Raw genomic sequence first — 13,347 nt, 5'->3', positions numbered from 1 at the left:
AATCACCTAGAAACCTAACTTTATATTCTCAACTAGGAGTCTCCTCTTCATAAACAAATACACTTCTGGTTATTGTCATCCTCATATTTTAGATCTTCCTCCAAGTTTATATTATAGTGTGGCCTATGCTGTCTCATAATTGTTGGATTGAATAATTAAATCTAATCTGATATGCAATCATGGAACATCATGTTGTACTGAATACATATATTATTCTTTGATTAATCTGTGATCACCTAGCAGTTTCCTGTCCTCAATTTAAAAGTTGAGCGGACCCACTACGTCAAGGTGGCAACACCCCCCACGTAACCGTGACATCAACAACAAAAATACAAAATAAAGAAATTGTCTCTTATTTACAAACGGAACATTTTCCTACACCCTACCTGAAAGTTTACAGCACTATAAATGTTTAAGGTAATAAAGTATAATGTTTAACTTGACATTGACATGGAAGATTTAGACAAGCAATATTTAGTTTCTAAACCTGTTCACGGAGTAATGGAAAGTTCTAACAGCTTGGAACATTTTTTAGAGAATATATCTCAATATTGTCCTCATCACCATCATAACCATCATCATAAACCTCCCCAGTCTTTATTTTTCTGAGGATAAAAAATTACTCCATAGACTTACTCCATAGTCCCTACGATTGAACCTACAGACGAGACGAATTTGAGTGAAATTTAATCGATCCAATCGATCACGATTTCACTCGAATGTCCAGTACATCACAAGGTTCCTTTCATAAACAAAGCATATTTCAATCTCAATTCAAAATGATTTCAACTGTAAACCGTTTAGTCGACTATAGTCCTTAGTTTCACTCTCAGGGGGATAGGTGGGCTGTGAATAAGACAAGACTCCACCCAATATCTGCTCCCAGAAATATGTGAAAGTTGTTTAAGTGATTCATTGGGGAAACCAACAGGAGATACGTTCCATCTTTAGGACAAAATTCCCCCATTTCAATCCAACTGATCTTGTTTCCAACCTCATTTGTTTTATCCAGGGGTAGTCCAGTTCTTTCTGTATCTGTTGGAGGCCCTCATAGTCAGCCTGGTAATCTACCCAATCCTGTTGTGCTTACAGTCCCAACGGGGTCTCCTCCGGAACAGCATTGGGTTGTTGTACTCTGTGCCTTGGTAATGTCCAAATCATTTTTCATTCTAGTTCTCATTAATCAACGGTCATACGGTCTTGATAGCACCACATCATTGGACAAATTGAAACATTTTTATTGAGAGCAGCCTTGTTTGAAACCTATCAATCGTTAATGAAATGGTTCTGGCTTATTTTCATCATAATGAATATTCAACCTATTTTAGCCGATTTTTGTTAAGAATTGTTCCCTTGATAAGAGCTTGAGTGCAGGATGGCTATGAAGTGTGCTCTTCAAAAATAAGTAAAAAAATAACTTAACAGTTGGTGTATCGCTAGAACCTAAGCAAATTCATAAAATTGAAGGTTTATCTGAATTAACATCATCAACGCCTGTAAGTTTTCACAAATATTCTTGTTGCAAAATGAAACAAGTTTGGCCTTATTTCCAAAACAGAAGATTTTGTGAGGAAAAGCCTTTTTCTGAAATTTTCAAGTTCTCTGAAAATAATGCTATCATTGCTTTAAGTTTAAAACTTTCTAGCTGAAAAATAACAAACCTTTTGAGCACATATAATAAATTCTTCCATAGGCTGGTTTTTTGCATAGGTAACATCGTACTTTCTGCAGTGCCCTGCAAACAGACGAACGTAGATCAGTCATACCCCGTTTTGGAGATACTACAGGTAATGTGAAATGGTATGCTCAGATTTTATATGTCAGACTTTGTAGAGAGTTTCCACAGATTGGAAGTGGTGACAATTCGAGGAGTTAGTTTGCCATTCTGTTCACGTGACTCTTTGTATGTACTGCTTGTACTAGAGCATAACGGTTTTGATATATCCCGAACGTTGTAGAACATTTGTGGCCAGCTTAGTCTTTTCCTCAAGTTGTTTGAAATCATCGGAATAGCTTTTGTCCATCCACTATAGGGAGTTGTTTTCTATGGATCAGGGACAATCTGCTTCTTCGCTTTGGTGATTCGGTTCTTGCTTGGTCTGATAAAAGACATGAGGAACGGATTTGGAATGGTAAGCATTCAAAACTTCAAAAATTGGCAAAAGTAATAGATACATCTCAAGACGGAGGTGCTAAATTTAAAGCCTCTGGTATTTCTTTATAGGAGCACTTTGTCTATGATGGTCTTTATACCCTACGTGTTGAATTAACCCCACAGATTTCAGGGTCATTTTCTATTCAAACACAAAATTTAAACATTTTACAATAGCACCATTCCCAAGGAATCACATGGTTGGACGAGCAATGGCTTAATGACAAAGCAGTACTTAACACAGCTTGTTTGCCAAACATATTTAATCCTAGTCCGCCGTTACGGTAAACTTTCTTTGAAAAATCATAAACGTTTAATAATATGATAAATTCCACATTTAATTCATCCCTAGTCAATTTTCCAGGGATTCCTTGAGAGTCCTGATGCTCCTACGCCAGATTTCAAGAAGACACATTTCTACATCCGGGTAAAATACCTGTTGACACCGACGGTACAACAGAAGTAAGATGAAGTAGTAACTTTAGAAATTTTAAGGCCAAGATAAACCACTTGATGGTCAGATATTTAGTATATAATTGATATTTTTTTAATCAAGCTTTTTCAATTTCATTGGATCATGTGGTCACCCCTTTTTTGTTCTTTTTGCCTTTGTAATAGATTTCCTCCTTTTTCTTTTGAAATGTATAGAATGAGTGAAAACATCGTTTTGTACTTGTTCCAGAAATATATTGGCACTGTGCCAGGTAAGATGCCTTCGTATTGAGAATCTTGAGTAACTGCGCCAACCAGGTCTGATTTCCTCGATTTAACACAATTAACATCGTAGCAAATCCGTTCGTTTTGAAGTTGACTAATTTTAAAATCAGCCACAGGTGTTCCAAGAATATATTGTCTCTGATTCGTACTTGCTAATGTTAAATTGCGTGCTTTCTGTTTTTCTTTAGGGTTCAGATTTTCACGTCACAATATTTGCACATTTATATTGACTGTGGTAGTAACAGTTCAGGTGAGTGTACATGTATGTGGCAATGTGTGATCGAGTGCATTTAGATTTTAGATTAAATGAGGTGTGGGCTAGGTTTTATCCGAGTAATAATTTGTAGTAATTGGCGCCTTAAATTTCCTTAAAGTAAATCTATGTATTGGAACATGTGCTTGGTTATGTTCTGGAGATGACTATATGATAAATACATGTACGTGTATGAAAAAACATCCCAAAGGCCCTGACAATTTCGTCAATTTTTACCCCCCCCCATCAAATCAAAAGTAGCAGTTTCACAATAACCGGAGTCATCATGGTTGTTTTTAGCTGTTTACTGTTAGCTTTCACCAGTCTTCTGGGCAATACCACCACAACAGTGTCGTTACAATGCAATGCGATGTGATAATCTGCTGGGTTTTAACGCCAATGTTCTCAACATGGGTGAACTGTATTCGGAGCAGAGTGCGAGTGCAAATCATTTTTGACTTTCATCGACCGCAAAATAAAAAAGTAAATACGGCCATTTCACAATAGGGCGCCTCCAAGAGTTTGCAACGCGTTGGCCAATCACAACGCTCGAAATTTGTCGACCCTTTCTAAACGCGCATTGGGTCGACAACTTTTGTGCATTGTGATTGGCCAACGCGTTGCAAACTCTTGGTGGTGCACTATTGTAAAACGGCCGTATTATTCAATGAATAGTCGAATATCCTGCTCCTGTCAACCAAAATGCTCTGCGTAAAAAGGCAGGACAGATCTCCACCATTTCTATTACACGGGGAAAAAAGAAGCACGAATGAGATTAATGACGATGTCATTAAAAAGAAGCGTTTGTTTTATTATGTAAGAGATAACCACTTTCGTTTTTACAGGCTGTTCTATTGTGGTCAGGTGTCAATGGAAGACTGTTATACTTTTACTCAACTTTACAACTGCCGACATCAGTGCAAAAGATTACAAGTAAGCGCTGAATGCATACTTTTAGTTTATTATTTACAAGAGCGTACCTTCTGAGGGTTGTATCACCAAAACCTTATGACCAAGGGGATTTACCTCAGCATTTATTCAATAAAAATCATTCTTCTATAACTTTTTAAAAGAGACAGATAAGGAAGACCTTTTAAAATTTTCATTTGAGCAGAAATCTCGATTCAAAGACTTTCTCGTACACAGATCTGTTTTTCAACTTCAGCAACTCTTTTTTTTTTCTTCACTGCAGTTACCTTTTGGGTTTCAAGTGTTGTGGCACTGATTTTCACTGTGGCTTGCACTATTGATATGCAGCTGCGATACAGGTACGTATAACGCACGACTTTATCTGTCATCGCTACTCGTTCGGCAAAATCAAGAGCACATTATCACAGCTACTAATTTCGTTAACAGTTTTATATAACTGTTTACTCTTTGCTCAAAGGTAGCGTGTTCATAAATTGTATGCATTATAATGCATAAAAGTGTATGATTTATAAAAAGAAAATTTATTTAACGAGCAGTGGTCTGCAGGGACCCGTGTCTGTATACGTGGCCGCAGTCAATCTGTTAATTGATATTTTTGTGTCAGGTTTACAATATAGTCTCCACCCTCCGACGCTCATTATTTCTATACATGTATTTAAAATGTTCACACCTTGCCCAAGAGCAACCACGTTGATCTGCATTACTCGAATCTGCTAAATAGAGCAGTTGGACTAACTTCAAATTCTAAATGAAAAGGCACATACACATGTATTTCTTGAGGACGTATGACACGGACTTATTTTTGCTTTGCCTTACTTACATTTCACGCAAAATTTAGACCCTGGCATATTCGAAAGACCGTCTTTCGGCAGCTGAAAGCACATTTTTAAATTGTCTCTTCCAACCACGCTTACGCATGATTATCGTCTAAATTGTCTAAATTTAATGGCCATGGTAGAGTTATCAATTTGTCAAATGGTTTAATGATTGAAGTCAAAGTGTGCAAAAAAAGGGTTATGTCGTTGTTCGTTTCTTAAATCTTTTATACTGACCGCGGAAACGTGTGTGAGGATTCAGTCTAATAGATACATTGCATGTGAACTGGAGAATTATTAAACTTTGTTCTTCTATAAGACTCTAGTGCCTTGTTGGTTTCATTCTTAGGGAATTTGATTTGTAAAAGTTTGTTGCAATTTCAGGAAACACACGCTGATGTTGTGGAGAGGGGACCGCTCATTTTGCCCCAAACAGAAACGGTCCTTCAGCGTAATGATGGTGAGTTACCTACTCCTTCGCTGTGAGTTCTTTCTACCCCGCCTATTTTTAAACAATAAAATGTGCAAATCTCCACAACCTTTTTTCCCATAGAGTAAAACATGAAATTTGGCAGGAACATTGACCCTGATCCCAAGGTCAAGTTCTTGCGGTGACTATGAAGCGTTGACTGCCTGCCAATTTTCCCTAGTAACGTGTACAAAACACATTGGGTATCAGGCAAAAATCAGGTTCAACATTGGTAAAGATGAAAGACTGTCGTTCGAACGGATGACTCTTTACAGACGTTCTAGGTATATAAATAGCAGCAACTTATAATGATGCGATCAAAAATAAGTCATGTGACACTACCTTAAAGGTACACCCACCTACCAATATCTAAAGAACTGTACACCCTGTCGAAAGTTAGTACATTTATGAACAACTATATAGGACGAGATTAAAGGTACATTGATAACACGGTGTGACGTGTGACATTACACTGCCTTAAAGGTGGACCCCATATCTTCAGATATCTTCATATTTACCCAAAGCACTGGATTCGGTTTACATCGTACATATTTTTATTAAGCTGGACATCGATATCGCCCAATCACCTCTAGGCCCTATAATAAACGCGTACCAAACCTCTAGTTTAATACATTCCTTTGCATTTTACCGTTTGGTGAACAGGTCGCGAGTTTAAGATACCCTGCATATCACGTGGCATACAGCCTGTGGGGTAAGTTATCATTTGAAGGGTAGCTGGCTAAGCCGTCTCCTCAGCTATACACCGAAATCATGCATTGTTTGGATCGCGTTTTACCAACTTCCGCGATGAAATGGGCTTACACCGCGAATGATTTGCTATGTTCCTTTGTCACTTCAGTACAAAAGTCCATGGTTCCGTCGAGTATATATTTTCAAAAAAATAACGTATAGTTTTCCAAGTTCCTGTAGGATTTATAAAAACGTTCGAAATAAATCGAAACCGAGCAATGTATACCTTCAAAAATTAACTTGGAAAAAAATAGGCCTATTTCATAAAACAAACTTCATAAAAATACATTAGTTGCCAGAAATAGAGACAATGTTTCTAAATATAGATCTCACTACAACGAACTGTTATGGAGAATGTATGTCACGAACAAATGAACTTTGACAAAAGTAAATGTCGCACAAACGAAGTCGAAAAAAATATGTCTTCTAAAAACGGACTTCGAAAAAAATAGACTTAACTTTTTGAAAGTGTATACTTGCTGGCACCACAGGCTTTCATAATTCAATAGTCTTTGAAACAACAATTTTCTACAAATCATTTGCGATGAAAGTGGAAAGAAGCTTCGTTTCTACGTTTTGTGCGCCCTGACAGCTACCCATCCACTTGTCTTGTTAATGGGAACCTTGACCGCTCATTTGGAAACAGAGATAGTCAAGTGACCTGTGGGACGAGTTTGAGTTTCACATCTTCATCAGTCTTCACATCAATATTTACCTTCTGTACATTTCTCTTCCACCACAATTCCAATTGCCATAAATTCCGTCTCCTATTTTATACCCTATTGTGGTACAGGTTTTATAGTCATACAGATTCTGATGTGGATCATTCTGTCATTAATCGTTCTGCTTTGGGATAATGTATCCCTGTATCTTCTTAAGAGATACTGGTAAGCTCAGAGCTCTTAGTTCTAGTTTATTCGTGTCCAGCAAACGTGGTATCTCGTCGTCCCTTACCCACTCACTTAATTTTTTTATATAATTATCTCACTGGATTTCAGGGTGCAGTGCCATGCAATGCTGAGAACATTCGTAAATTTTCGTATATTTGAGCATATGTAAGTAGACAACAAAGGGATTTTCATAGATTGGGAAATGCTATGCGATAAAAATGAAGGATTAAATAAAACTGCTACTCGAAAAAATCTCACAAAAATTCTCCAGTGTCAGAAAAATAGAATTTGCCGACCATTTCCCACAATGCTCAGCGAACAATAGCCTTTCAGTAGAAACTTCTTAATAGCCGTATTTCAATCACTTCCAGGTTAGCTTTCGTCATTGCCCTTGCCTTCTACTGCGGACAGATCCTTGTCGCTCGATTGGTTTTCCTCCAGAGGGCGCTGGACCAGCAGGAACAGTCCACATTTATATGCTTCAGAAAAACGTCACTGGGTTTGGACAACAGGTAAAATTAATCGACAAGTATGATGGTTCCCCTGTTCACAAAAATCAAGTTTCTGCTGGCAAATAAACTATTAATTAAGCACATAGTCTTTTCCATAGTTCAACAGGGGGCACCTAATCATTTCCTGTTCACTCCAGACGTGTCTTCCACGTGGCTGTCTACTTCCTGCTGTTCACCAATTTCATCCTCGGTTTAATGAGCTGCTTCCTCCGCATCCTGAAAGCCCTCGTCTTTGGAGTTCTGTTCATCGGACGCATGGACAGACTAACATTGATGCGGGACTGGGAACTATGGGACAGAGGTGACTATGTCTGGAATGTGTCTCTGTTATAAGTTCAGGATAGGCATACAAGTTTAATTAAACAAAAAAAAATGAGAATTTATATTTGCAAAGCGACAGATACCTCTGAAGGTGCAGCAGGCATTTCCAAAGTTTACGCACGAAGCCAATTGATGTCCCGGTAGAGAGTATAAGCTAGTTACTAAAAGTTTTGAAAGAAGGAAGTAACTTTTTACTGTTGTAGAAACCGGCTCAAAAGAACCTCCATAGTGTAAGGCATATGGACACAACCCTTTTATGCAGACGCTCTCTGATGTGTATGGACTCGTGGGACTCTTATAGGTCGAGTTCGGGCGGCCTGTCCTTGACACGGGTTTCGTGTTCTCGCGCTCCGAGTGGAACGGCGGGAACACGACTAAAGAACACTGTTCTCGGAACAGGATCACACACCACCTCCTCGTCAGGGTTTTACAGGAACACACGGAAAAACTCGTGAGATTTTGATTTTTGAACAGCTGCAAAAAGTAGAGAGATGGCTTCCAAAGCCATAGACAATGGGAAGTTTTGCAAAATTAACATTAATTATTTTCTGTAACACAGAAATGAATGTTCCTGTTATATAGAAAAGAATTCAGCCCATCCAAACATTAACTCGCGAATAACGTAGCCTACTACATGGACGCCGCCATGTTGCATGTTGCTTGTCACTAACTACCATCGGTAACCGGTTGTTTGTTCCGGGCGTTCGAGCGGCCGACCCACGAACAACAAATCGAGCTGTTCGTGAACATACGAGAACAAGCCGCCCGAACTCAGCCTTAGAGTACCGAAGTGTGACGTCACTGTGAACTAGAAAGTGCAGTGCAAACGAATGGAGTACGCGCGCGTGTCTACTACTGCTAGCATTGTGTCCGAACCCATTGTAGACAATTTCTGATTTGTATCACTCATCCTAAGATGTCTCCATACATTGCTGGACTCCAGATGAACATGGTGCAATTCTTCCAGATGCACTTCAATATTTTGCCAGATTCGACAAAAACTGTCAAATCAACTAAATGAAGCTAAGCAAAATGCATTATAAATGCTCTAAATCCAGTGTACAATTGCCTAATCACGACATACTTATAATAAACAAGTTATGTACTTACGTGCCAATGAGTATACATGTACATGTAACCGCCGTTGGTCATTTAAGTCTTAGGCAAATTAGAGTGGGTCTACGTCCACAAGCTGCGCCTGCTGTGGGCACCAGAATACCTCGATACATAAACTGGCCTGTCTGTCCCGTCGTTTATGCATTTGGAAACTCAACAAAATGGATAATGTGTCTTTTTAGAAATAAAAACTTGCTCTAAAACTCTGTCCTAAAACGTGCTAAATCTTACCGCCAGAATCCAAAATCTTCAGAATTCTAGCTGCTACAAAACTACCAATAATACATATTCTGCTAAATTTTCTGTTAAAAGCGTTTTTATTTTCGAACAAATCTGTCAAATTTAACCGAATGTTTGCTAAAACGGTCACCCTCGAACTACCTCTGCTTATGGTTTTTATGTTTAGTCGGGTGCTGTTATCATTACAGTATCCAGACGTTAATTTCCATAGGCGCTGTCGGTCTATAGGTTATTGATTTCTGTGCGGATACCCCCTCATTGCCGAGCACCTTTCTGTTTGATTGTGGCTTTCAGAAATGGCATTTATTGCTTGGGTGTCTGATGTACATTTATTGGTGTCGTACATCTCAAAGTTGGATTAACTAGTTTGAATTGAACTTTTCGTTTTCAAAGAACTATTTAGTACGTTTCTTTTTAAAGTGTCAAAATTATTTGCATTTGCATACGAAACAATAGCTTGACAAAGAAATCCCTAATTTTAACCCTAAAAACTCCTCATTGTAGGCTGAAAAAAACCACTTATTCATTTCGGAACTGAGTGACACAATTGAAATGAAACGTCTGGTTCTCATTGAATTTGATGTCAGGAATGAGATTCTATACATGTTTACATTTACGAAGATACCTAAAAAAGCCCCCATTTTGAGCTGGTGTATTTGAATTTTGCCAAATACCCTTACTATCACTGCACGGCATGACAACGAATGCATGATTCGTCCACTCACTCCTGGACTAATGGTCAAGGTTAGAGGCCATTGTATTAAGGACACTCATAAGCTGGGATCAAACCCTTCATTGACAGTTTTTCTTTCAGGTCATGAAATCCCAGCTTCAGGCACAAGGCCATAAGACTTAACACTGCTGTATCGAGTTTGAAATCGATGGCATTGTTGCGCCTTTCACAGGTTACGGTGCTTACATTAGCTTCCTTCAACTGGAGGTCGCTCACACACATCCTGTCCTCGTCACGTTCTGTCATTTTCTTCTGCAAACCGTGAAAACCGACCAAGCCTCGCTGCAGCAATGCTCAACCAGTGAGTTCGTGTCAGTTGTCAGTCTACGTAAGTCACTGTATTCATGTTTCGGTCATCACAGTATTGGACTTGATAAAGTTATTTTTCACATAAGTTGTGGGTTAATTTCCCAGTTTGGAGAGTAGAAAGCAATTAAATATATTTTATATATTATATAAGTATTTGCTAAATCTGACGTATTTTTGCAGAGATAGAGGGTGGACGCGAAGAGCTGGGAAGAAATAATGAGAAACGATACTCACAGCGCATGCGCAACAAGTGGCTGGTAGCGTTGACTCTGGCTCGTAACCCTATGCTAGCATCACAACGGAAGCGGGTGCTTCAGGAAGCGAATAGCATGAGAACAGGACTCTCTACAAACGTGGATTATCCATGTAACATTTATGTACAGTCGTAAATATTGGGTGTTTGATAAGGTACCGAACACATTGAGGAGGAAACTACAGCAGAATTACCCTTAATAATTGCAAATTCCCATAGCATATCTATCCGGTTCTCAAGTGTTGCGTCACTTCAGTTTAAAATCTGGAAGAGCTTCCTGGAACCACAGAAACGGGAAGTTAATGCGCAACTTGAGTGCTCATCCAGTAGAAGCTTGCAATGCGCATGTGACGAGGTCACTTATAAGAACCGGATAAAGTTGACAAAAATATATCGCAGTATACTCGAGTGTCTTACCACTGATGCAATTAACAATGGCCTCAACGTGAATAGGTTCTGCAGAGCTCTATGGTTTCTGTCAAAATCGCTCCCGTACACGCACGCCTATTTACAACACTAATGTACAGTGTCATTAACGCTGCGTCTGTCCCCATAGATTGCTATGAAGGTGGATTTGCCTTAGCATACCATAGAGCTATAACAAATCTATCGAAAGTGAAAAGTCGTGATTGCTTTTTATCAATGCTTCATTCATATAACTCGACTGGTTACTTTCGCTTAAAGGAAACCGGCCTTTTAGTCCTTCCTCAGATCGCACCGTCTGACTGCCTGTGCTAAGGGGGATGGCCCCCACAAAAAGTAGACATTTTTTCAGATAAAAAGGAGAGGAAGGCTTTTTGTAGCCTCAACTCTCCGTGAGGCCATTAAATATAGCTCCTAGCTCCACCACAAAAAAGTTGGTTCTGACCAGGGGACCGAGGACACTGATCGCTGGATGCAGCTGAGCCCGGCAGATAGCCCTTTAGAGAAAGCACTTCTGTAATGATCTGTAAATTTATAAGTGTTGTACAGTTCTTGCTTTAGCCTGTCCTTGTCAACTCTTCGTATGAACTGGTACTTAGGTGTATGTCAAGGTTATTAGTGTACGTCCATACGCCGCAAGGGATTGTGGGTGACTAGAGGGGTCCTGAAATGTAAAGTACTTAAAGAAATAGAACGGACAAAGTCCGAGTTGAGTTACTTCAAGTAAATTTTATCCATGAAAATACTCTTATGATGTCACCCAATTTAGAAAATTGTTAACTATTCCTAATGTTGTCGAAGAATGTACAGTTTTCCAAAACAACTGACCATCAAAATAGACTTGATGGACACAGAAATTGCTGTTGTTACAACGTTAATCATAATGCAGAATGCTCTTTATAATGGAGCACAGTTTCGTACGTTCTATAGGTTGATGCTCTCTGAAATTTTCGATTTACCGCGCTAACATCTTCTGTTTTATGTTAGGTAGAAACCCCACTTTCAATGTCACTTATATTTTCAATGTGTCTTGTTCATTGATGTATATAGTCCTTCCATTTTATTTTCTTTTTAAAATCATTTTTCACTTTTACGTATCTATATGTTAAATGTAATGTGTAAGTTTGATGATTTGCTATTGTGCTTTTTTAAATTCGCATTCAGTCAATTTACTTTCCGCTCAACCTCTGATTTAACTCTTATAACTAAAATTATAACAGTGACAATTTATATATAACTTTACAGAATACCAGTGTTTAGAAACTTAACTATCAGTAATACTTCCCAGATGTACAATTCAAATGCATGTATTTTACAAAAGAAATAATCTCCTAACGTGGTCTCCATTTTTTAGAGACAATGAAATGCGGTTCCCAAATTAGCTGCTCCCCATACTTGCTTGGTAGTGGTGTAAAATAAAAGTACGTACTTGTACACATACGTCCATTTGGACTTCAAAATTGATGAACACAGTGTGTACATAATGTGCGCCCTATGCGTCCACTTGTAGTGCCGACTGTGAAGAAAAAAATAGTTGTCCACCCATAGAGTTGCAAAATTTAACAATCTGGACCAAGAGTAAAACTCTTATGTACATGCAGATGTGCATAGCTCGCCAACTCGGGACAGTGGACCAAATAGGCCAATTCACTGATAAATTCTAATTTATGTGCGCATGCGCATAAATGACAAGTGGAGCTAGGAAACAAGCTTGAACTGTCCTTTTTTGAGTTTGATTTTCTAAAATACATGAACCAAAGTTGAAAATATGTATCCTTTGAAAATTAACTTGAAAAAATGTGTCGTAAAAGCAAATTTGATCAGAGATTATATCTTGTAAAACGATTTGTTTCCAAAATGGAATTATGATTCAGTGTTTCTGAAAAGAAAACGATTTGAAAAGAATAAACTAAAAAAAAATATGTATCTTACAAACGAACTTTGAAAAAAAATTAATTTTATGTCTTATAAAAACGAGTTCCAAAAGGTAATCTTCATAAATACAAACCTGAAAACAATACACACGAATGTCAATTTTGCAAAAACATATACTTTATGGCTTTACAGGGCCTTCGCACCTCTATCTGAAATTGTATATAAACATGCTTTTGCCTTTAAGCCGTCCCTGGTAATGACAAAACCTTCCTATATATAAATTCTTTGTAAATAGTTAACCTGAACTTGATAACGACATGTTAAAGTACTCTCTGAAATCGATACCACTGTGCACTGACAGAAAATTTCTTCTCGTTCTTTTATAGACTTTCAAATAACAAAGTAACCATAAGCTGTTTGCACCCGGGCCCTCTAACAAGTCACAACCTCAGAATGCACTGATATGCATTAAACCTTGAGTCAGGAACAACTAAAGTATGCTATTTAAAGATGACTGCCATTTAAATCTCAAACAATTGCTAAACATTTTTTTGTGTGTGTGACATCTTGAAGCAGCACGATCCTATAC

General features: G+C 38.3%; 1 protein-coding gene across 4 annotated transcripts in view; it reads left to right on the top strand.

Annotated features, from left to right (window-relative positions):
- LOC110986625 (stimulated by retinoic acid gene 6 protein-like) overlaps positions 1-11,131 on the top strand; it is a 35,336-nt gene extending 24,205 nt beyond the window's left edge. For 3 of the 4 annotated variants that reach the window (XM_087137822.1, XM_087137825.1, XM_087137824.1), the window contains 15 exons: positions 1,013-1,145; positions 1,694-1,787; positions 2,034-2,132; positions 2,505-2,614; positions 2,801-2,856; positions 3,058-3,119; positions 3,968-4,055; positions 4,315-4,390; positions 5,252-5,327; positions 6,000-6,048; positions 6,880-6,973; positions 7,348-7,488; positions 7,626-7,789; positions 10,071-10,226; positions 10,388-11,131. In XM_087137822.1, the coding sequence (XP_086993948.1) occupies positions 1,013-1,145; positions 1,694-1,787; positions 2,034-2,132; positions 2,505-2,614; positions 2,801-2,856; positions 3,058-3,119; positions 3,968-4,055; positions 4,315-4,390; positions 5,252-5,327; positions 6,000-6,048; positions 6,880-6,973; positions 7,348-7,488; positions 7,626-7,789; positions 10,071-10,226; positions 10,388-10,596 (1,607 nt within the window). In that variant the 3' untranslated portion in view covers positions 10,597-11,131. The remainder of the gene's footprint in view (positions 1-1,012; positions 1,146-1,693; positions 1,788-2,033; positions 2,133-2,504; positions 2,615-2,800; positions 2,857-3,057; positions 3,120-3,967; positions 4,056-4,314; positions 4,391-5,251; positions 5,328-5,999; positions 6,049-6,879; positions 6,974-7,347; positions 7,489-7,625; positions 7,790-10,070; positions 10,227-10,387) is intronic. The other variant, XM_087137823.1, reaches the window with a different exon arrangement.
- Positions 11,132-13,347: the final 2,216 nt, after the last annotated feature.

This window comes from Acanthaster planci, linkage group LG06 (genome assembly GCF_054643075.1).
Source record: "Acanthaster planci isolate LZ-2023a linkage group LG06, COTS_SCS, whole genome shotgun sequence".
Classification (NCBI taxonomy): domain Eukaryota; kingdom Metazoa; phylum Echinodermata; class Asteroidea; order Valvatida; family Acanthasteridae; genus Acanthaster; species Acanthaster planci.
The sequence above is the reverse complement of the archived record's forward strand: the minus strand, read 5'-3'. Positions and strand labels throughout refer to the sequence as shown.